The 24253-nt window shown below is 43.4% G+C and overlaps 2 protein-coding genes across 5 annotated transcripts in view; one reads left to right on the forward strand and one right to left on the reverse strand.

The window, feature by feature from the left end:
- LOC147029266 (RILP-like protein 1) overlaps nucleotides 1–7323 on the reverse strand; it is a 50906-nt gene extending 43583 nt beyond the window's left edge. Inside the window, exons 1-4 of one of the 4 annotated variants that reach the window (XM_085880208.1) lie at nucleotides 7205–7280; nucleotides 6054–6283; nucleotides 5868–5948; nucleotides 5435–5629 (exon numbers count right to left, since the gene is read on the reverse strand). In XM_085880208.1, coding sequence (XP_085736334.1) covers nucleotides 5435–5629; nucleotides 5868–5948; nucleotides 6054–6283; nucleotides 7205–7265 — 567 coding nt within the window. In that variant the 5' untranslated portion in view covers nucleotides 7266–7280. Of the gene's footprint in view, nucleotides 1–5434; nucleotides 5630–5867; nucleotides 6288–7204 lie in introns of all 4 variants that reach the window. The other 3 variants (XM_085880209.1, XM_085880207.1, XM_085880206.1) reach the window with 3 other exon arrangements.
- Nucleotides 7324–12121: 4798 nt separating this feature from the next.
- The window catches only part of SNRPD3 (small nuclear ribonucleoprotein D3 polypeptide), a 29844-nt gene continuing 17712 nt past the window's right edge, over nucleotides 12122–24253 (forward strand). Inside the window, exon 1 of the mRNA XM_085880210.1 lies at nucleotides 12122–12375. Coding sequence (XP_085736336.1) covers nucleotides 12250–12375 — 126 coding nt within the window. The 5' untranslated portion in view covers nucleotides 12122–12249. The remainder of the gene's footprint in view (nucleotides 12376–24253) is intronic.

Raw genomic sequence — 24253 nt, forward strand, 5'->3', positions numbered from 1 at the left:
ATAATTTTTAATCGTGATTTACGTTATTTGATCGCTGATCCCGAATCCAGGCCGAAGTAACTCGAAATTGCATTACAGTTTTGAACAAGTGCGAGGCAAAGTCAGAAGCAAATGTAAGAAGAATACTACGTTCGCTTCTAGTATTTATTTTTTTAGATGAGATCCTGTTCTAGGCGGTGTAGTTGTCGTTGTGAAGATAATGTTGAGGAAATTTTTTTTTCTTTCAGATGAGATCCTGTTCTAGGTGGTGCAGTTGTTGTTGTGAAGGTAATGTTGAGGTAATATTTATTTTTTTAGATGAGATCCTGTTCTAGGCGGTGCAGTTGTTGTTGTGAAGGTAATGTTGAGGTAATATTTATTTTTTTTAGATGAGATCCTGTTCTAGGTGGTGTAGTTGTCATTGTGATGGTAATGTTGAGGTAATATTTATTGTTTTAGATGAGATCCTGTTCTCAGCGGTGTAGTAGTTGTTGTGAAGGTAATGTTGAGGTAATATTAATTTTTTTAGATGAGATCCTGTTCTAGGCGGTGTAGTTGTCGTTGTGAAGGTAATGTTGAGGATTTTTTTTTCAGATTTCATCATGTTCTAGGCGGTGTAGTTGTTGTTGTGAAGGGAATGTTAAGGTAATATTTATTTTTTCATAGCAAAAAGACTTTAATTTGATATATTTAAGAAGCGAATGCAAGAAAAATTCTACGTTCGCTTCTCAGCTTTGCCTATTCCATATTCGCTCAGTTGGGATACGAACCCAGGAGAGACAGCCAAGAGCGAACATGTGTACTTCTCGGCTATCCTGCCATGATCTGGTGATTCATTGCTTTATGAAAACTGAATTGGTCCGCGCAACAGTTCCGACTGCAAAAAAAAAAATAAAGAAAGAAAAAAAGCTTTCGTTTGGCCAATTTCCACATTCCTTGACCATCTTTTCTCTCCGCAACCTCCGTAGAGTTGTATAGTGGAAGGGGATAGCGTGAGAAAAGGGAAGGGAAGGCAGCAAGGGGGGGGGGAGAAGGCAGCGCGTGGGGGTGGGGGGGGAGAAGGCAGCATATCAGGGCATTACGGGGGCAATAAAATGCGTCCAAACAGCAGTGTTTTCCTTCTAACCACCGTGTTCTATATAAAACCAGGCTGTAACATTTAAAAATCAAAATTAATGCTCTTTGGTAAAGGCCTGCCTGCATACAGTCCCCCCCCCACACATTCCTCCCCACAGTCCCCCCCACACATTCTCCTCCCTTCAGTCCCCCCCACGCACACACATTCCTCCTTGCAGTCCCCCCCCCCCCACACACACATTCCTCCCCACAGTCCCCCCCACACATTGTCCTCCCAACAGTCCCCCTGCCCCCACCACAAATTCCTCCCTGCAGTCCCCCCCACACACACACACACACACACACACATTCCTCCCCACAGTCCCCCCCCACACATTGTCCTCCCTACAGCCCCCCCACACATTCCTCCCTACAGTCCCCCCACCCCCCCCCCCACACACATTCCTCCCAGCAGTCCCCACTCCCACACACACACACATTCCTCCCCACAGTTCCCCCCACACATTGTCCTCCCTCCAGCCCCCTACATTCGTCTCTGCAGTCCCCCCCTACACACACACACACACACACACACACACACACACACACACACACACACACTCCTCCCCACAGTCCCCCCCCCACACATTGTCCTCCTTACAGCCCCCTCACATTCCTCCCGACAGTCCCCCCCCCCCACACACACACACACACACACACACACACACACACACACACACACACACACACATTCCTCCCCACAGTCCCCCCGACACATTGTCCTCCCTCCAGATACCTCCAACCTCCTCGGGGTCTCCACGAGGTGTGCACGTGCACCGGCGATTTACTCAACCTTTCACTCGCACACTCGCCCAGATTTCCGCACACCTGCACTACACAGTGGCACATCCTGCGTGGCTTTGAGGCTTTGGCGCCGAAGAAGTACATGGTTCATGAGATGGTCGCATATCCTCCTCAACAGCGCCATGGGCCCGTGTTCGAGTTCAGATGGCGCGCCCGCCAAACCCGCGCACCGCACTCAAGTGACCAAGAAGAGGCACGCACACACCCACACACGCACACACCCACACACACACACACACACACACACGCACACACGCACACACACACACACACACACACACGCACACACGCACACACACACACGCACACACCCACACGCTCGCACACACACACACACACACACACGCACACACCCACACAGACACACACACACCACATATACACAAACACACACCCACACCCACACTCACACACACGCACACACCCACACACACACACACACACACACACACACGCACACACCCACACGCACACACCCACACACCCACACACACACACCCACACGCACACCCACACACCCACACACACACTCACACACACACACACGCCCACACACACACACACACACACACACACACGCACACACCCACACACACCCACACACACGCACTCACACACCCACACACTCACACACTCGCACACTCACACACCCACACACACACGCACACACGCACACACACACGCACACACGCACACACCCACACACCCACACACCCACACACGCACACACCCACACACGCACACACCCCACGGAGAGTCATTTGTTCCCATTTCTACCACGTCCACGTGTGCTGTCTGCACACATCTTCACTTGCAGAAACAACCGACTATTAATATATTGCAGTAACTATTGGTATATTTACATTAATAATTTGTAATCAAAGCACACACAAAACGGTGTAGAATAAAAAAAATAAACAAAAAGCCTCTTCACTTGCAACAACAATAAAAAAAATTAGTTTCTCTTCACTTGCAGAAACCACCAACTATCAATATCAATCATCGGAATGATACGAGTATATTTACATTAATATTTTGTAATGTTAGCAAATCACTCAAAACGGAAACAGTCACTAATTTGTTAAAATTTTCAGATTTCACTCCAGATTTCGACTTATTTTGTTCACCAGATCCGATTCTCAAATCCGACATAATATATTAATTTAATTAGTCCGTGACAGTGGATCGTGTTTCCACATCGTGGCATGTTTGAATATGGCTGGCCAGCCACCCCAAATGACTGACCAAGGTGGCGTGCACGCCATCTTGGTTCGGCTTATTTTGGTTTTTGTTGTGACGAGCACCCTCTAAATTATCTTCAAAAGGGGTGTTTTAATGAACCCAAACACCCAATTTTCACTCCTTCACTTCCTTGGAGTTTTCTTGGTGTACATGCAAAGTTTCAGGCTGCTTGGTTTTATCGTTTTGGAGTTATGGAGGAGACACACACACACACACACACACACTCACACATTACCTTTTATTTGTAAAGATGAGTGCCATACCATGTGACCTATATCGTCAGAGTTCGCCATAAAATATTCTCCATGGGGAGTCCCTCTATGTTTAAAGTTTGGCATCGATCAGACAAGCGGTGGCAGAGAAAACCATTTTTAATGAAAAAAATATCCAGATGTCAGACCTGGACACAGACACACATTTCAATTCAAAAGGAATGTCAATAAATTCCTTTCTGTTTCATATCTATACTTTTATTTGTGTACCCCCCACCTTAAGTCTCCTTTGGCTTTGTGGTGGGCAAAATGTCATCAATTTTTTTTTTTTAAGCACACACAAACGGCAATGCAATAGTCTTGCATCCCCTTTGGGGCAAGACTAACGAGAATTGCACTCGGTAGAGCGCATACCTCCGGCAGGCTGAATAGTTCATGTTTTGTATCCCACTGATAGTCCGGATCTGAATCCGGATCTGAACCAAAATTGAATTGGCTTGTTCTTGTGACCAAACAAACTCATCCACATAGTTTTGTCATAACTTGTCCACAACCTTTTGAGATATCATGTGACATATAATTTTTGGCCGCGTCTCTCAATGGTGAAGAATCACTTCGAAATTTTTTTTTTAACGTGTTCAAATCTGGGACTGGATCTTCCCTAACGTCGAATCGTTTCGTCCTTGATGAATCAAGCGAGCCACTTGGAAAGCGACAACCATGCTGCTTTCTAAAGGAACACACCAATGGTCTTTGCCAATCAATGCTTGAAAGAAAAAGGATCTGAAGTGACTAAGTGATGTAAGTTTGTTTATTTGTTTTTACACTCTCTACGGTCCATAGTGGAACTACCACACACACACACACACACACACACACACACACACACACACACACACACACACACACACACACACACACACACACACACACACACACACACACACACACACACACACACACACAACACAGGATTATTAGATCAGACAAACACAACCACTGAGCTTGGAGGAAGTGTTGTCACTTCCTGGGGTACTCTGGGTACCAGTGACGTCACCACCATGGCACCACCTTTCTCACTGCACTCAGCATGGCATTTCCTAGGTGTGCACAAAGAGGTATGCACTCGAGCGAGTGCCATTCTAGTTATTCTGTGTTTTTTTTTTATTTCTTTTTGGTTTCTATCCTTGCATGTGTCCAATTAATTACTACATTACGATGAGGATTTCTTATTCCTTTGTTCCTGTTGTGAAAAGAAACAATTTGACAAGTTAGGAGAACAGTTCGAAGGTTGACCCATTTGGCTCTCATAAAGGTCCACCGTTAGTGTGTTACAAGCTGCTGTCCAGAGGTGCACGGCATTCCTTTGTATTTTGACGAAGCTCGATTCATTGCACGGGAATGGTCACATTGTGTGACGTGTATTGTGGAGACTGAGTTCAGACGTGTACCTCGTAAGCGGTGGGGAGTGGATGGAGGTTTGATCAGGTGCCCTTCTGGTGTTTTGAGGAAGTTTGGTTCAGAATGTCCACCCACGTTTGTATGATTAAACAGGAAGTCCCCTTTAACGTGTATATTTCACCCCAATTCAAGTCATTCGGAATTTCTTCAACAAGATTATACTAATCTACTCGAGAAACTCCCTCTTCCTTTGGGAACAGCCTGGGAGTGGGGAATGTGGAGGAGGTTGGACAAATAAATTGTGTGCCGTGGCTGATAATCCCCCGTCTGCAGCAGGGTTCAGGGATGCACAGGTTGAAAATTGTAAGTGGTCTCCCCACTGCCCTCACATCAGGGGCAGAGGTTTGTGCCCATGACCTGACCCTGGGTACTACCAACACGTATACAATTTATTTTATGATGCTCTAACAGGAACACAAACAACATGGATAAACCAGAAGAACGTGCCGTAAGTGGCCGGACTTTGAGTCAGATCAGTACATGGCATTAGATAATTTTCCATATCAATCACCAATAAGATTCCATCTTTTCTCATTTCTCCCGTTTCTTCACACTTTGTTCAGCATGTTTCGATTTACAATCGTTGATGTCATTTCAATGTGATCCGACGGATGTCCTACCTGTATGAAACAACGCTCAGCCTCAACTTTCAGTTCTCTTTCCCTTTTCAACCTTTCCAACTCTCTCTTCATGCTCTCCTCGCCCGTGTGGATTTCATCTTTTCCGGGATCCTGCCCTCTTCTTTCGCCACGCTCTTCACATTTCACTTTTCTTTCTTTTGCAAACACTTCCAACAGTTCCAACATGTACATCAACTGGAAATAAAACCATGGTGCTTATTGGACATTTTCCTTCCACTTCAACGAACTTTCATTAACGTGACAGTCGTCATCTTCAATGAAAATATTTGATGCACACCATGGATCATCACGCTTTCTAAAGTACCAAAAGTGTTATTGTGTGCAAGGTAGTTTCACTTTTTGTCAGTGTTTTATGTTTGTTTATCAAAACAATGATGTGCATTTCGACTACAGTTTAACTTGAAAGCCTGACCTTGGGAAGCAGTGAAGCTGTCGATTTGGAATCGTGCGTCTCTTCTTGAACTTGAAGTTCCTTCTTAACTTCTCCTACAAGCTGAAGTACAAACACCATATCCCCAGATTTCTCCAAATATCTCTCTCTTAATGGCAGCTTTCTGAACCCCAATTCCCATCCGTTATATCGCCCCCGTTCCGTTACCTCCAGAGCTTCTCGAGCATGTCTGGAATCACTCGCCAATGGCTCCGATCCAAATCTTGCCCTAGTCTTCCCCCCTTGTCTCACGGACCATTCTTCTCCTCTCATTTGTTCTTCGTTATCCATTTTTCCTTCTTTTCCTCCCAATTCAAATTCGAGGTTTAAACAAGCCTTCCGTGCCTCTCTCCTGTGTCTTTGTCCACCGAACTCCACTCGTACATCACCATGTATGTCTGTCTGGGGGAGAAACATCGCTCATGGGGTTTGGAAGTACTTTTGTCGTTCTCATTCACATCTATCAACAAAATACACATGTATGTTTACACATGTATGGAAAATAAATGTGTAATTACATTTTCAATAAATATTTTGTGTTTCCAACAAAGCAGTGTGATGGAGTCGCTGACGTGTTCCTATGTACGTTTAAGTTGGTCTATGTAGTCTCGGGTATTGTCTTCTTGCAAGTTGTTACACACTTCAGTAACTTTATATGATTTTTATGGGATGACAGAACAAAAGATGATCGGCTTGCAGGGGGAATCTGTGACCCCTGTAGGTTAGAGCAGGATTAAAAAAAAAATTTGTTCACGGTGCCGGCGATAGATCACTTAATCTCGGCGAAGGACGCCATGGGATCTTCAACGTGCACCACCCAATGCCATCAGACGGGTCGTCCAGTTCAACGAGGACGAGGCACAAACTAATGAATCACCTGCTTATGAAACACCAGGATGGTAGTTTATGGCTCGACAGAGGCACATTCAAGCGAGACACCGAAGAGGTGAGTGTGCAGAGCTCTTACTCTATGCTGCCATCGCAGAAGTTGATCAGAACCTTAAATGTTCACTATTATCCAACTTTGATAGAATCATTTTATTCACCGATTGCTGCACTTTTTAAAAATCCAACTTTGTGAACGTCATCAATGTATGGAGGTCTGGCACGGAAGCTCACGCAGCGAGAGCTCTTCGAGAGTCCTCGACGAATACCGAGCTAAAGCTGCTGATGAACGGCGTTCTGCTTCCTTACTCGCCTTCAACGAACCGATGACACAATTAAAAGCAATAATAATAAACATCGTTAGCACATTACATAATTAAAAGCAACAATAATAAATATAGCGTAATGGAGTGACGACAAACGAGTTTGCTTACCGGAAGGTATGTGACTTGGTTTGCTCAGAGCGTTTGGAAAGGTACCAAACATTTTGATCATGCTTCTGTCTATTTATAGAAAATGACGTCAACTCCATTTCGGGTTTGCCTGAACAAGGTTTTCAAAAAACATGAAACAATATTACAGGTTCCTCAAAACTAAACAAAAGGATTTCAATCGAGGTTATTCACAACTAAACAATATATAGGTTAATCAAAACGAAACAATATATAGGTTAATCAAAACTAAACAATATATAGGTGAATCAAAACTAAACAAAAGGATTTCAATCAAGGTTATTCAAAACTAAACAATATATAGGTCAATCAAAACTAAACAATATATAGGTTAATCAAAACTAAACAATATATAGGTTAATCAAAATTAAACAATATATAGGTTAATCAAAATTAAACAATATATAGGTTAATCAAAACTAAACAATATATAGGTTAATCAAAACTAAACAATATATAGGTTAATCAAAACTAAACAATACAATTTTAATCAAGGTTAATCATAACTAAACAATATATAGAGTTCATATATAGTATAAACAATATATGTAGTTCAAACAATAGTTCAAAGTTCATCAAACCTAAACAATAGAATCTTAATCAAGGTTAATCAAAACTAAACAAAAGAATCTTAATCAAGTTTAATCAAAACTAAACAATGTATAGGTTCATCAAAACTAAACAAAAGGATTTCAATCAAGGTTATCCAAAACTAAACAATATATAGGTTAATCAAAACTAAACAATATATAGGATAATCAAAACTAAACAAAAGGATTTCAATCAAGGTTATTCAAAACTAAACAATATATAGGTTAATCAAAACTAAACAATATATAGGTTAATCAAAACTAAACAATATATAGGTTCATCAAAACTAAACAATATATAGGTTCATCAAAACTAAACAATATATAGGTTAATCAAAACAAAACAATAGAATCTTAATCAAGTTCAAACAAAACTAAACAATATATAGGTTAATCAAAACTAAACAATAGAATCTAAATCATGGTTATTCAAAACTTAACAATATATAGGTTAATTAAAACTAAACAATAGAATTTTAATGAAGGTTAATCATAACAGAACAATGTAAAGGTTCATCTAAACTAAACAATAGAATCTTAATCAAGAGTAAACAATGGAATCTTAATCAAGGTTAATCAAAACTAAACAATATATAGGTTAATCAAAATGAAACAAAAGGATTTCAATCAAGGTTATTCAAAACTAAACAATATATAGGTTCATCAAAACGAAACAATAGAATCTTAATCAATTTTAATCAAAACTAAACATTATATAGGTTAATCAAAACAAAACAATAGTATCTTAATCAAGGTTATTAAAAACTTAACAATATATAGGTTAATCAAAACTAAACAATAGAATTTTAATCAAGGTTAATCATAACTAAACAATATATTGGTTCATCAAAGCTAAACAATAGAATCCTAATCAAGGTTAATCAAAACTAAACAATATATAGGTTAATCAAAACGAAACAATAGAATCTTAATCAAGGTTAATCAAAACAAAACAATACATAGGTGAATCCAAATTAAGCAATCTTATCTTGATCGAGGTTAATCAAAACAAAACAATACATCGGTTAATCAAAACTAAACAACAGCATCTTCATAAAAACGAAACAGCGTTTTATTCAGGTCAGGTCAGGTATAATCAAGGTGCCGGAGCTGCAAGTGCTGGAGCAGCGCATCGCTCCGTCGACTTTCCGCCGGTACTCCAGGGGCCTCCATCTGGCCTTCCCCCAGGCAGATGCCTGGCCCATCCCCATCTCTTTGAGATGCCGATCAACCTGCTGCGACCACGAGGAACATGGTTGGCCAATTGGCCTCCTCCACTCACGAGACTCCCCCGCTGAGAGAACCTGATGATCAGGATCAGAGTCAGAAAAACGAGCCACATGTCCATACAGCCACAGCTGATGCTCATGGACTATGCAGGTAACAAATCTCATTTGAGTCTCTCTGAGCAACCGCTCGTTGGACACAAAGTCCGACCAGCGAAAGCCAAGGATTCTCCGGATACTTGGTTTCAAAGGAATTAAGTCTGCATCTCGGATACTTGGACTCTGACCGGGGATCTATCTCAGATCCCTCCGCCCCCCCTCTCCCCTCTCCTGCATCTTTCCTTCTTGGACCCATGCCTGGTATAAATAGCTAAATAAGTCTCATTGCTCACTTTCAAAGCATGAGTATGCTCCATATGAATGATTAGCAGAGGGTACCCGAACGTTGTGCAGATGAGCAAGACGACTCATCAGTGCAAGAGGCATCAGTGCGAGATCAGTGCGAAAGCCTCCACACCGCCTGCAGGACTCCGTAATGGCTGCTTTAGGCGCTGCACCCACGTACTCTTCTTCGTTGTGGTTAACCCACGTACTCTTCTTCGTTGTGGTTAACCCACGTACTCTTCTTCGTTGTGGTTAACTGGGCTGCAAGCATAATTGTTTGTGTACTGCGTCCATATCCTGATGTAGTGATGTTACTTTTATGCTTTGCGTTGGAACACTCAGTTGAAACCATTGGGTCAATTTGATTGTATTTTTGGTGGATTATGATGCGGTGTTTTCACTTTTGTGTATTATCGGCCACACATCAGGGGCCGCACTTCAGGTCACCAGGGGCCGCCAGTGGCCCGCGGGCCGTGCAATGAAGAACAGTGGTACAAAGGATATGTTGATGGTACAAATGATGTGTTGATGGTACAAATGATGTGTTAATGGTACAAAGAATGCGTTCATGGTCCAAATGATGTGTTGATGGCACAAATGATGTGTTGATGGTACAAAGGATGTGTTGATGGTACAAATGATGTGTTGATGGTACAAAGGATGTGTTGATGGTACAAATGATGTGTTACTAGTACAAATGATGTGTTGATGGTCGAAATGATGTGTTGATGGTACAAATGATGTGATAATGTTACAAAGGATGTGTTAATGGTCCAAATGATGTGCTGATGGTCCAAATGATGTGTTGATGGTACAAATGATGTGTTGATGGTCCAAATGATGTGTTAATGGTACAAATGATGTGTTAGTGGTAGGAAGAATGTGTTGATGGTCCAAATGATGTGTTGATGGTACAAATGATGTGTTGATGGTACAAAGGATGCGTTCATGGTCCAAATGATGTGTTGATGGTACAAATGATGTGTTGATGGTCCAAATGATGTGTTGATGGGACAAATGATGTGTTGATGGTACAAAGGATGCGTTCATGGTCCAAATGATGTGTCGATGGTACAAATGATGTGGTGATGGTACAAAGTATGTGTTGATGGTACAAAGTATGTGTTGATGGTACAAATGATGTGTTGATGGTACAAAGGATGTGTCGATGGTACAAAGGATGTGTTGATGGTACAAATGATGTGTTGATGGGACAAATGATGTGTTGATGGTACAAAGGATGTGTTGATGGTCCAAATGATGTGTTGATGGTACAAATGATGTGTTGATGGTACAAAGGATGTGTTGATGGTACGAATGATGTGTTGATGGTACAAATGACGTGTTGATGGTACAAATGATGTGTTGATGGTACAAATGATGTGTTGATGGTACAAAGGATGTGTTGATGGTCCGAATGATGTGTTGATGGTACAAATGATGTGTTGATGGGACAAATGATGTGTTGATGGAACAAAGGATGTGTTGATGGTCCAAATGATGTGTTGATGGTACAAATGATGTGTTGATGGTATAAAGGATGCGTTCATGGTCCAAATGATGTGTTGATGGTACAAATGATGTGTTGATGGTAAAAAGGACGTGTTGATGGTACAAATGATGTGTTGATGGTCCAAATGATGTGTTCATGGTACAAAGGATGTGTTGATGGTACAATTGATGTGTTGATGGTCCAAATGATGTGTTGATGGTACAAATGATGTGTTGATGTTACAAAGGATGCGTTCATGGTACAAATGATGTGTTTATGTTACAAAGGATGTGTTGATGGGACAAAGGATGCATTGATGTTGCAAACGTAAAATGGCATAATCCCCAAAGAACAACCGCCCTTCTGCCACTCAGATGATTGTTCCTGCTAATGCAAATCATTCAACCAGAAGACACGTAGTGCGATCGGACATTTTGATATATATGTATTTACGAGCAAATACAATCCATCGCTTCGCTGACAGGAATATTAAGGGGTGGGGGGGGAGAGAAAATGGGAGAATAGGGAGTGGAAGGATAGAGGAGAGAGAGGGAAGGGAGGGAAGGAGAACAGAGGAGAGGGAGAGAGGGAGAGGGGTAGGAGAGAGTAGGGAAGGGGTCGGAGGGAGAGGGGGTAGGAGAAAGAGGGGGTGAGAGAGGCAGAGGAGTGAGGGGATGGGGGAGAGGTTGGGGAGTGGGAAGGAGGGAAGGGTATAGTGCGGAGGGGGAGATGAGGGGAGGTTTCCAGCAGATGGGATTCCAAGTTTAACGTCCATCCGAGAGACGGCAGACAATTTGATGAATCACCCTGCCTGTGAAACACCGGGATGACAGCTTAATGCTGGGTCGGGATTTGAACCCAGGCGAGACAGCTCGGAGTCCAGTGTCCATATCTCTAGGGCCGAGATCATCAATGCATCCGAGTCTAGCCCATCCTGCCACCCCAAGGAGTGGTTCTCAAACCGAACAAAGGAAATTAAAAGTATCTTCGACAATTCTTTCTTGTTTTATGAATCATTTTATCTCCATCGTCTCTCCACACGCTACATAGCAGCCATGACGTTGTAAGTCGCGTCATTGTTGAGGTGGATCGTTTGACTCCTGCAAGTTTTCGCAATGTTTCAGACTCTGTTTTTTTATTTTAGCCGTAAAGATAATTTTAAGTAATAAGCGATGAATTATTCGAAGCAAAGCCGAAGCAACATCGAGGAAATGACGCAATCGGATGTTAATGAAGTGCTAGGCCTGAAGCGTTGTCGGCTAGATTGTTAGGTTTTTTTTTATACGTTTGTAATTGAAACCTCACGTGATATTTTTCTTCGTTTAAACACCAGCAATGTCTATTGGCGTTCCTATCAAGGTTCTGCATGAGGCAGAGGGACATATCGTGAGCTGCGAGGCGACTTCAGGAGAAGTTTATCGAGGAAAGCTGGTCGAAGCAGAGGACAACATGAATTGCCAGGTTTATCACGTTCCAGTTGCATTGGAATGGATTTGTTTTAAATTTCTTGTTTGCTGAAGTTAAACTATGTTGAATAGCAAGCGATGGTAACATGTACATCTTTATATTGGCCTGTAATAAAAGTTTAAAAGGTTTCATCCAAACGGCCAATTGATGGTTTCCCGGTTTTCGGGCTCGTGCTGATGCTCAAGTCGTTTGGACAGCCCTCTTTAAATGTAAACTCGTAATATGGAATAGGCAAAGCCGAGAAGCGAACGTAGAATTCTTCTTACATTCGATACTGCAATTTCCGGTTACTTCGGCCTGGATTCGGGATCAGCGATGAAATAATGTAAATCACGATTAAAAAATATTTTTTGATGATGCGGGAGATATCTTTATTATAAGATTAGGTAGACTTAAAACTACTGGGGTATTTACTCTCGAGTTTTGTTGTTAATTTTTTTAGTCATAAAGGTGTGATTGGGTATACTATAGATCAAATTAATTATTTGTGCATTTCTATAACCATGATAAACAGGACTGCATATTAATTATACCTCAATATTACTTTCACAACGACAACTACACCGCCGAGAACAGGATCTCATCTAAAAAAATAAATATTACCTCAACATTACCTTCACAACGACAACTACACCGCCTAGAACAGGATCTCATCTGAAAAAATAAATATTACCTCAACATTACCTTCACAACGACAACTACACCGCCTAGAACAGGATCTCATCTGAAAAAATAAATATTACCTCAACATTACCTTCACAACGACAACTACACCGCCTCGAACAGGATCTCATCGAACAAAATTAATATTACCTCAACATTACCTTCACAACGACAACTACACCGCCTAGAACAGGATCTCATCTAACAAAATTAATATTACCTCAACATTACCTTCACAACGACAAATACACCGCCTAGAACAGGATCTCATCGGAAAAAAATAAATATTACCTCAACATTACCTTCACAACAACAACTACACCGCCGAGAACAGGATCTCATCCAAAAAAAATTAATATTACCTGTGGTGTCCGAGGTGCAGCGGAACATGGAGGGCGAGAGCGTAGCAGTAACTCCGCTTTATTGCCCTTCCGGATCTACTTCACCGCCACCCCTAGCGGCCGAGTCATGAAACACGAAAACCCAATCACGTGATGCAGCACACTCCTCCCCTCGTAAAATGACAATTCGCATGATGAAATGACAATTATAACATGACCAAACGAAACCAATCAACATTCAAAATCCTCCAAGTACCGCGGCCGTCGCCTGACCCGCCTCGGGTGGGCAGCGACACCAGACGGCCCAGGCTCAGACGCCTCCTGGCTAGGTCGAGGTGACACCCTCGCCGGACTTGCCCCATCCGCAACAACAACCGCCTCCGGCCGACAAGCTTGCTCGTCGTCCTCGAGCAGGACTGAATCAGGTGAACACCCCGCGGGCGTCAACACGTCCGGCCCTGGTGATACGACGTCTGGCCACGGCGACATCACAGGTGGGGGTCCCACATCGCTCGGCACGGGGGGGGGGGAGGGGTGACGCTGAACAGCGATCATGCATTTGGTCCACGTGCCACTTCCACGCCTCACCACCATGAGTCCGCACCATGCAATTCGCCGGCCCCAGCACCACAGAGACCACAGCCGGCACCCATTTGGAACCGTGGAAATAATCGCGCACCATTACCCGCTGTCCCACATCAAAACCGCGCAGCAGCGTCGGGCGCGACACCGCCCCACTCACCGACCCTCCAGGTCGCAGCAAATCCAGTCTGGACCGCAATGCCCGTCCATAGAGACGAATGGCAGGAGAATCACCCGTGACAGGATGAATCGCGTTCCTGTATGAGAGCAAAAAGACATCGACCACCGTCTGCACAGGTGCAACACCCCCCCCCCCCGCCCCCTGCGCAAAGCCTGTTTCAACATCTTAACAAACGCCTCCGCCTGCCCATTCGTCGCAGGATGATACAGTGCGGACCTTAGATGTCGAATACCATTTTGACGCATAAACTCATCAAATACAACTGCGATGAACTGCGGACTGTTATCAGAGACCAGAACCTCGGGTAATCCTTGGTTAGCAAAGATCGTCCACAGTTTTTATACGGTAATGTTTGCTGGTGTATGCTGCATCACTACAACCTCCGGCAATTTGGAGAACGCATCGATCACAATCAAAAACATTTTGCCATTAACCGGCCCCGCAAAATCCATATGGACACTCTGCCAGGCCCTGACTGGGGTAGGCCATAGTCCCGAAGCTCGACGCGGCTTATCAGCATCTGTTTGGCACGTGGTGCAACGCTTAACCAACCGCTCAATGTCTTTGTCCAACCCCGGCCACCACAACAGGCTACGAGCAAGACTCTTGGTCTTCACGACGCCAAGGTGACTGACATGCAGTTCTTCCAAACAACGCTGCCTGAACTTCGGTGGAATCACCGCCCTCATTCCCCACATAACGCACAGTTGGACCAACGACAGCTCCGATGCGCGCGACGTGAAAGGCTGAAATGCCGTAGAAATCGCCTGGACGAAGCGGAACATGGAGGGCGAGAGCGTAGCAGTTACTCCGCTTTATTGCCCTTCCAGATGTACATCACCACCACCCCTCGTGGCCGAGTCATGATACACGAAAACCCAATCACGTGATACAGCACATTACCTCAACAATACCTTCACAACAACAACTACACCGCCTAGAACAGGATCTCATCTAAAAAAATAAATATTACTTCAACATTACCTTCACAACAACAACTACACTGCCTAGAACAGGATCTCATCTAAAAAAATTAATATGAGAAGCGAACGTAGTATTCTTCTTACATTTGCTTCTGACTTTACCTATAACTTGTTCACAACTGTATATGCAATTTCTGGTTACTTCGGCCTGGATTCGGGATCAGCGATCAAATAATGTAAATCACGATTAAAAAATATTTTTTGATGAAGCGGGAGATATCTTTATTAAAATCAGTGGAGGAAATATACACCATGTCTGATATTTGGGTCTTTCATGTCTCCGACGATGCCTTTATCTCCCGGCATGCATCATTCCCCATGACAAAAACCGGAAGCAAAAGGGTCATAGCCAACGACACGGATTCCAAATTGCCAGGGTATTGTGTTGTTGTTGTTGTTGTTGTTGTTTCCTATTCTCTCGTGTGCACGCGTTGAGTATGAAGCTCACTCCGTTCGCTATTAAGTGTGATAAGGCAAATGATTGTGGTGTTTTGGTGAGTCGACGATGAACGATCTGTACACATTGAGCACTTTCCTCTCAAACCTCCTTCAAATTCCCTGCTTTCCTTCCCGAAAGATTCCTGTCATGTCAGGTCCTGAAAGTCCCTGAGGAGTCCACCTTGTTTATCTCGTGTTCCTCGCTCCATTCCTCTCCGTTCCACAGATCTCCTAATGTCTCTGTTCCCCACTGTTTTGTCCTTCCCTCTCCTGCCCCTCTTGTCTCATGCCCCCCTTGCTGTGCGTTGTGTGTTCACTCTCATACGAGCCTCGACAAGGGATACAAAAAATAAAAAAACCTTCATTCATTCCAAACCAGCTTGGGAGATGCTTTACCATTCCCTGCATTCGAGGATGGAGCGTGGAGGGGCGGCTGTGCCTGAGCATGCGTCTCGCGTGACCAGCCGTTCCAAGCCACGTGGCCGGAACCTCTTCGAATCGATCGCTGAGGCTGTGGACCGATCTGCTGCACGTGGCCGTGAGCGTGGTGTCGCTGCGCCCGAACCGGGCCGATCCGCGAGAATGGCCGAATCAAGTGTGGTGGTCGCGGAAGGAGGGCACCGACCGACCGAGACCCAAGAGGAAGAGCAGCCGAGCAGGTGGAGCTCACGCAGCGCTTGGATGGGAGATGACCTGAGATGGAGGTGAAGATCCAAAGGGAAGAATGACATTGAAGAGAGTGTGGAAGGTGGTCCCACAGGTGGGGGAAAGAAAGGAATAAATGAGTGTTGGTGAGCAGTGGTTCTGGATATAGTTTTGTGGAAGAACGTGTTCAAGTGTTCTGCAACCCACTCTGATTGGTCCATCATTTGTGAAGGTCTTGCGAGCGATCGCAAATGAGCTTGTAGAACGCAATTGCCATCCCGAGATCAGACTCTGCAATACGTTGAAGCACATGACCTACAGATGTGTTTTGCGATGAAGAAGAAGAAGTCGCGGATTCTTACTCGGACTTTCGGACATTTGGTCCGACTCCTGTCTGAAAGGCAGGGATATTTAGTTTGTGATTATACATCCTTGGAACTGGAGCATAATTTGTCTCTCCTCACCCTGTCCTATCCTTGTATTATTTTCTTGAATATTATCCCCACACCTTTTCCCCAGATTCTACTGACATGCAAATGATCATAATGCTTCGCAAAAACTTGGTTGTACTTGCAGAGATCCATATTCAAAATTGAAAACACCCCCTAACTTATTTTTGCTCTTTTTTTGGGGGGGGGGGGGAATCATGATCGAGGCTCGTGGAGGAGCGAGAGCAGAATGGAGAGGGGGAAATGCCAACGGCAGAGTGGAAGTGAGAGTGAGATCACGAGAGGGGGAAGGAGACACGTGGAGGTGAACAAGCTGAATGAAGCACGGGAAGAGGAGGGGAAAAGTGGGGATGAAACAGAAAAGGAGAGGCGGGGTGGCCTGAGGAAGTGGTGAACAGCTGTCTTTAAGCCCACACAAGAAAGATCATGGCTGATGGTGAGGCCCAAAGGTTTCAGTGACATAACCTCGTCAAGTGTTTTTGTTGATGAAGTGGATGGGAGGGTTTGTCGGACTCATTTCGGAGAGACACGGTGAATGTGGGATTTGTCAGGGTTGAAAGACGTATTCCAAGTGTTGGACTGACTCCTGATTCTATCAAGTTCTGTGGAGAGGGAAGAGGCTGCTGCCTACCTGCCTGAAGGATTTCTTTCCAAAAAACAATGCCCAGGACCTTAACCTTGTGTCTCCTTGGCATCTCGATATACTAGTTGTTGGTCCTTCACTTTTGAATCGTTATGTTTAAACGCTCAAAGAGGATCCAAGTGTGGATGAAAAGGGATCTAGCTGGTTAGACTGCAGTGATTACCATTTGCTAATGTTGACAAACATGTTATAAATACAATATTTTAAATCCGAGTTGTAATATTGTTTCATTTTATGCTACCGTAAATGACAGATCGTATTTTCCAGTTGTGATTGGGTCATAGATTCCTATAGAGAAGGACTGGAACCTCCCATGCTCGGGGTTTGTAACTTGAGTCCGGGGCTAAAATGACTTCTAGAAGGGCTAGAGACACAATCTCGGGATCCATAAAGGGGTTTTTGAGGATGGCGAGTTCAATAGTGTCATCTTCAAGGTCAAAGGGTCATATTTCAAGGTCAAATTGCTGAATTTTGGTATTTTTTGCCCGTTTTTGTGTCCAACTCAAACGGTGAGAGATGGCTGATTGTAATAAGATGCAAGTGTGTAGAGCTGTCAAACCTTGATATTTATTGTCATATATCGCATTACATAAACATTATATGCATGTCACGACACTTTGCCTATTGCAACTATGTCTATGTCAATCACTAGTTGGAGAGCTTTTCTTGCCTCCTGAGGCATCCCAAAGCTTTTTCTTTGTCACTTACATTGAGGACATGAGCTTTCAATAGAATGTTAAGGCTCGGTCACACCTTGACGTTTTAGCCAACGTATGCCGATTTTTGAATTTTTTTTCTAAAACGCTGGCACACGTTGAATACGTTATGGGTAAGTTTTGATAACATTGAGAGCACGCTGGCATACGTCGTAGTACGTTGCCATACGTCGTTGTACGTTGGCTTTAAACGTTGTACTTTTCGGTTGTCCTCAAATTTTTTAATGCTTGAAATTTCACGACGTATGCCGGCGTATGACTCACATGTTCCGCTACGCTGGCCACAAGTTGTAGGCACGGCCTGCGATCGTTGACAGACGTCAACACATGCTACTTGTAAGTTAATCATAAGTTGAGACACGCCGAGGTAATGTTTAGAGTACCCGAAACTTATTTCCTACCTATGATTAACGTGTTGTTGGCACGTTACGCGATCGTTGCCACACGTCGACAGACGTTACTTTTAAGTTACTCATAGGCTGAAAGACGTCGGTATAATGGATCGTCCTTGCGTCAGCGTCCACGGCCACGGCCAGGACACTTATTTGCAGCATTCTTCAAACTTTTCTTCGGCATGACGAGGATGTTCACACTTCGATGTCTAGCTTGGCTATGATTCCAATTGTCCATCGGCAGCGTCTATTTAAAATAGTCGAGTTTGAGCGTTTTAACACGTTCAGAAGAAACGCTTCAAATTTCCAAACCCCAGCGTCAAAAAAAAAACAAAAAAAAAAAAACAAAAACAAAGGCGAGTGACAGCAATTTAAATCGTTCATTGTAAACAATGAAACTAGCTGAGTGGTACCGTTTAAAAGTCGTTGAGTGTAAAAAAAATCCAATTGTTGAACGCAAGCGTCTACTTTCAATAGTGGAGATGCAGCCATTTAAATCGTTGAGTGGCAGCCTATGAACCTACCCGAGGACACGCGGACGCAAGGAGGATCCATCATAACCCACACCCTCCCCCTCACACTCACCTACTACTGCCAACATGAACAAAGTACTACTAATACTAATACTGATGCTGATACTGTTACTGCTGACATGGACATCGACTCAAAAAGGACTCAAAAACACTGTTGGGTTCCCCTTTTATGAACACCATTTTTATATACCAATTCCCAAAACCGCTGGGAACACGTCTTTATATGGCAGTTGTAAGCTAGAAACACGTTAATTTATTTTTTTTGTCGACCGGAAGACGTCATTGGAATACATCTACATACGTCGATGTGTGTTGGGACTACGTAAAGAATTGGTTCAAAGCACGTCAAACATAAGTTAGAAATAAGTTTCGCGTAAAAAAGACATTACCGCGACGTGTTTCGACTTATGAGTAGCTTATAAGTAGCCTTTGTGGACGTGTGTAAGCGTCCACATATCGTGTGTAAAACTTATCCTCATCGCATGTGAACGTGTGTCATACGCCGAGTACGTCGTAAAATTTTGAACATGTTCAAAATTTCTTGACGTACTCTACTTACTACGACTTATGATAGCGTATTTAGCGTTCTACTCGCGCATACCAAACTTACCCATACCGTATTTGACGTGCCCCAACGTTTTAGACACACTTTTTGTTACGTCGGCATACGCTGGCAAGATCGCCAAGGTGTGACCGCGATTTTGACACTTCCATTTCTACGGCAGTTATGATTTGAATCGTTGTGTGTCAGCCTTTTAATAGGCTACGTCACGACATCGTCGGCGATGCGTGCAACGCGCTATGCCTAAGTTAGACTATCGTTGGGCATCGGTTGTGTAGGCCGACAACAGATTCAGCATTCGTTGGTATAAGTTATCTATAACACAACGAAACGTTCTGTGTAGTTACCAATGCGTTATACATAAGACCAAGTCGCTATGAATACGTCCGAATCTTTAAAAAAAAAACATCAAAAGTTCAACGTAAGCCAGCGTTTTACATAAATTTTAACACGTTGCCATCGCTGGCTAAAACGTCAAGGTGTGACCGGGCCTTTAGCTAAAGGCCCGGTCACACCTTGACGTTTTAGCCAACGTATGCCGATTTTTGAATTTTTTTTCTAAAACGCGGGCACACGAATACGTTATGGGTAAGTTTTGATAACATTGAGAGCACGCTGAAAAACACTGCCATACGTCGTTGTACGTTGGCTTTAAACGTACTTTTTGGTTGTCCTCAAATTTTTTCATGCTTGAAATTTCACGACGTATGCCGGCGTATGACTCGCACGTTCCGCTACGCTGGCCACAAGTTGTATGCACAGTCTGCGATCGTTGACAGACGTCAACACATGCTACTTGTAAGTTAATCATAAGTTGAGACACGCCGAGGTAATGTTTAGCGTACCCGAAACTTATTTCTAACCTATTATTAACGTGTTGTTGGCACGTTACGCGATCGTTGCCACGCATCGACAGACGTTACTTTTAAGTTACTCATAGGCTGAAAGACGTCGGTATAATGGATCGTCCTTGCGTCAGCGTCCACGGCCACGGCCAGGACACTTATTTGCAGCATTCTTCAAACTTTTCTTTGGCATGACGAGGATGTTCACACTTCGATGTCTAGCTTGGCTATGATTCCAATTGTCCATCGGCAGCGTCTATTTAAAATAGTCGAGTTTGAGCGTTTTAACACGTTCAGAAGAAACGCTTCAAATTTCAAAACCCCAGCGTCAAAAAACAAAGGCGAGTGACAGCAATTTAAATCGTTCATTGTAAACAATGAAAATAGCTGAGTGGTACCGTTTAAAAGTCGTTGAGTGTAAAAAAAATCCAATTGTTGAGCGCAAGCGTCTACTTTCAATAGTGGAGTTTGAGCGATTTAGCACGTTCAATAGAAACGATTAAAATTTCCGAGCGCCAGCGTCAAAAAACAAAGGCGAGTGACAGCAATTTAAATCGTTCATTGTAAACAATGAAACTAGCTGAGTGGTACCGTTTAAAAGTCGTTGAGTGTAAAAAAAATCCAATTGTTGAGCGCAAGCGTCTACTTTCAATAGTGGAGTTGCAGCCATTTAAATCGTTGAGTTTATCATTTAAATCGTTAAATCGTTAAACGCAAGGATGATCCATCATAACCCACACCCTCCCCTCACACTCACCTACTACTGCCAACATGAACAAACTACTACTAATACTAATACTAATACTGTTACTGCTGACATGGACATCGACTCAAAAAGGACTCGAAAACACTGTTGGGTTCCCCTTTTATGAGCAGCATTTTTATATACCAATTCCCAAAACCGCTGGGAACACGTCTTTATATGGCAGTTGTAAGCTAGAAACACGTTCATTTATTTTTTTTGTCGACCGGAAGACGTCATTGGAATACGTCTACATACGTCGATGTGTGTTGGGACTACGTAAAGAATTGGTTCAAAGCACGTCAAACATAAGTTAGAAATAAGTTTCGCGTAAAGAAGACATTACCGCGACGTGTTTCGACTTATGAGTAGCTTATAAGTAGCCTTTGTGGACGTGTGTAAGCGTCCACATATCGTGTGTAAAACTTATCCCCATCGCATGCGGAACGTGTGTCATACGCCGAGTACGTCGTAAAATTTTGAACATGTTTAAAATTTCTTGACGTACTCTACTTACTACGACGTATGATAGCGTACTTTAGCGTTGTACTCACATATACCAAACTTACCCATACTGTATTTGACGTGCCCCAATGTTTTAGACACATTTTTCTTAGGTCGGCATACGCTGGCAAGATCGTCAAGGTGTGACCGCGATGTTGACACTTCCATTTCTACGGCAGTTATGATTCGAATCGTTGTGCGTCAGCCTTTTAATAGGCTACGTCACGACATCGTCGGCGATGCGTGCAACGCGCTATGCCTAAGTTAGACTACCGTTGGGCATCGGTTGTGTAGGCCGACAACAGGTTCAGCATTTGTTGGTATAAGTTATCTATAACACAACGAAACGTTCTGTGTCCGTTACCAATTTGTTATACATAAGACCAAGTCGCTATGAATACGTCCGAATCTTTAAAAAAAAAACATCAAAAGTTCAACGTAAGCCAGCATTTTACATACATTTTAATACGTTGCCATCGCTGGCTAAAACGTCAAGGTGTGACCGGGCCTTAAAGTAGTACATGCAGCATTACTACTAGCTAAAGGTGCATCTACAGAGGATAACAGCTCAGCAAAATGAAATCGGCAACGCATTTTAGTCTTGTCATACAAATTATAGGCATTATGTACAAAAAAGACGGTTGACATAATCGGCACACTCAATCCTCCTCTATTCAAATTATCTAGAAACTCAGATGACACCTCGTTACCATCTTCATCATCAATGATCTCCTCCATACTAGTGCTATCGCCATATTTATGAACAAGGTGTCCGTCCAAATAAACTACTTTATGCTTAAGGGCATCGTCAGACCCCAAGAGATCCTTCGTGTCTTGAGTAGTAATCTTGTCAATGAGTTCACTTCGCTCATCTGGATTTATGGAAGTTGTACAGTTTTTGTCGCAATTAATCACACGAGAACTAGATTCGGGCATAATGTCATGCTTAATGAGTGTTTGCAAATTTACAATTTTAGCTGCAGCCATAATGTCAACTACGTCAATGTAGAAGTTTCCACCGCTTCTTTGCCTGGCTTGGCTGAAAAACATTTCCAAGGCTTCATCTGCAAATGTAGCAGGAAGAACGTAGTCAAAGTCTTTCTCTGCCAGAAGCAATTTGGCAGCATCCACATGATTACGTGTGAACACAGTGAAGGCTTCAGCAGTTTGCTGAGTTAGCTTCAGCTTACGACCACAACCTCCTTGCCATGCGCAGGCAGATATAATTTGGCAGGCCTGCTCCAGCCTAGTGAAACTTGTACAGTCTGCTGTCCAAGGCTGTCTGGATTCGTCACGCAGATGGATAGCTGAGAAACGGTCTTTCACGTTCATCATCTTGAACCACTCACTCATTATCTGGGTGAGGATGATTGTGCCTTCGCTGATGCCCAGTGAATCCTTGAAGGTCTTTAAAGCAGCGACAGTCTTGTCATTGAACACTTGGCATACCAATCAGGGGTGCAAATTAACATTTTTATCCACCGGCCAGCAGGGCCGGTGACAAGAAAAAGTTACCGGTCCAGCAGAATTTCTACCGGCCCGATAAAATAAAGACAGAAGTCACAAATTTGATATCAAACACTTTTAATATACTCACATGAGTGAGTTTGATGAGTGAGGTTGGTTGGATGAACGAGTTTAATGGAGGAGGTTTGCAGAATGAGTAAGTTTGATGGAGGAGGTCGGGTGGATGAGTGAGTTAGATGGATGGATGAGTGAGTTTGATGAGTGGGGTGAGGGTGGGGGGATGATGCAGGGAGGAGGAGGTTGTGGGTGATGGGGTGGTTGTGGCTGATGGACGATTGGGGGGGGGGTGTGCGTGATGGACGATGGCGTGGGGGGGGGGGTTTGGGTGATGGACAATGGTGGGGGTACTACTCGTCCACCCAACATCACATATAAACTCACTCATTTACCTAACCTCACCCATCAAACTCACTCATTCACCCAACCTCACCCATCAAACTCACTCACTCATTCATCTAACCTCACTCATCAAACTCACTCATGAACCCAAAAGCCTCATCAAACTCACTCATTCACCTAACCTCACCCATGAAACTCACTCATTCACCCAAATTCACTCATTTAACCAACCTGGGCATAGTGTTTGACACCGATAACCAAAAAGTTAACTTCGATAACGATAATCCGATAACCCCAATTTTTAAGTCCGGTAATTATAATACAAAGTTATCGGAAGTTAACGATAGTCCGATAACGATAACTACTTTTTAACAAGGATTCAAAAAAACAAAGAAAAACCTTCAAAACCCATAGAAAAGGCTTACTTATGCTAAACCCAAGAATAAAATAAGCATTTTGCATTTTTTTAGAGTCTATGAGTCGTCACACACAGCACGTTTAACCGGACGGAGTCCAACATGCACTGGGAGGTTAACCGGATGGGTCAAGGACACAATGTGAATCCAACAAACAAATTAATGTCCATTTCTTACTGAAAGAGCAACGGGAATATGTCCGCGGAACGCTGCGCACACAAACAGGAAGGCACCGTTGATTCAAAAATGAGAGGCACGACCTTACAAACACACCGAGAACAGTTACAAACATGGCGCGACGTTATCTCCACGCCTCAACACTCATATCCGATTGTCCGTCGCTCTGCCAAAGGTTAGACCGTTCTTGTGTT

Source organism: Eptatretus burgeri, chromosome 4 (genome assembly GCF_056783735.1).
Source record: "Eptatretus burgeri isolate ZD-2024b chromosome 4, Ebu_testis_v1, whole genome shotgun sequence".
Classification (NCBI taxonomy): domain Eukaryota; kingdom Metazoa; phylum Chordata; class Myxini; order Myxiniformes; family Myxinidae; genus Eptatretus; species Eptatretus burgeri.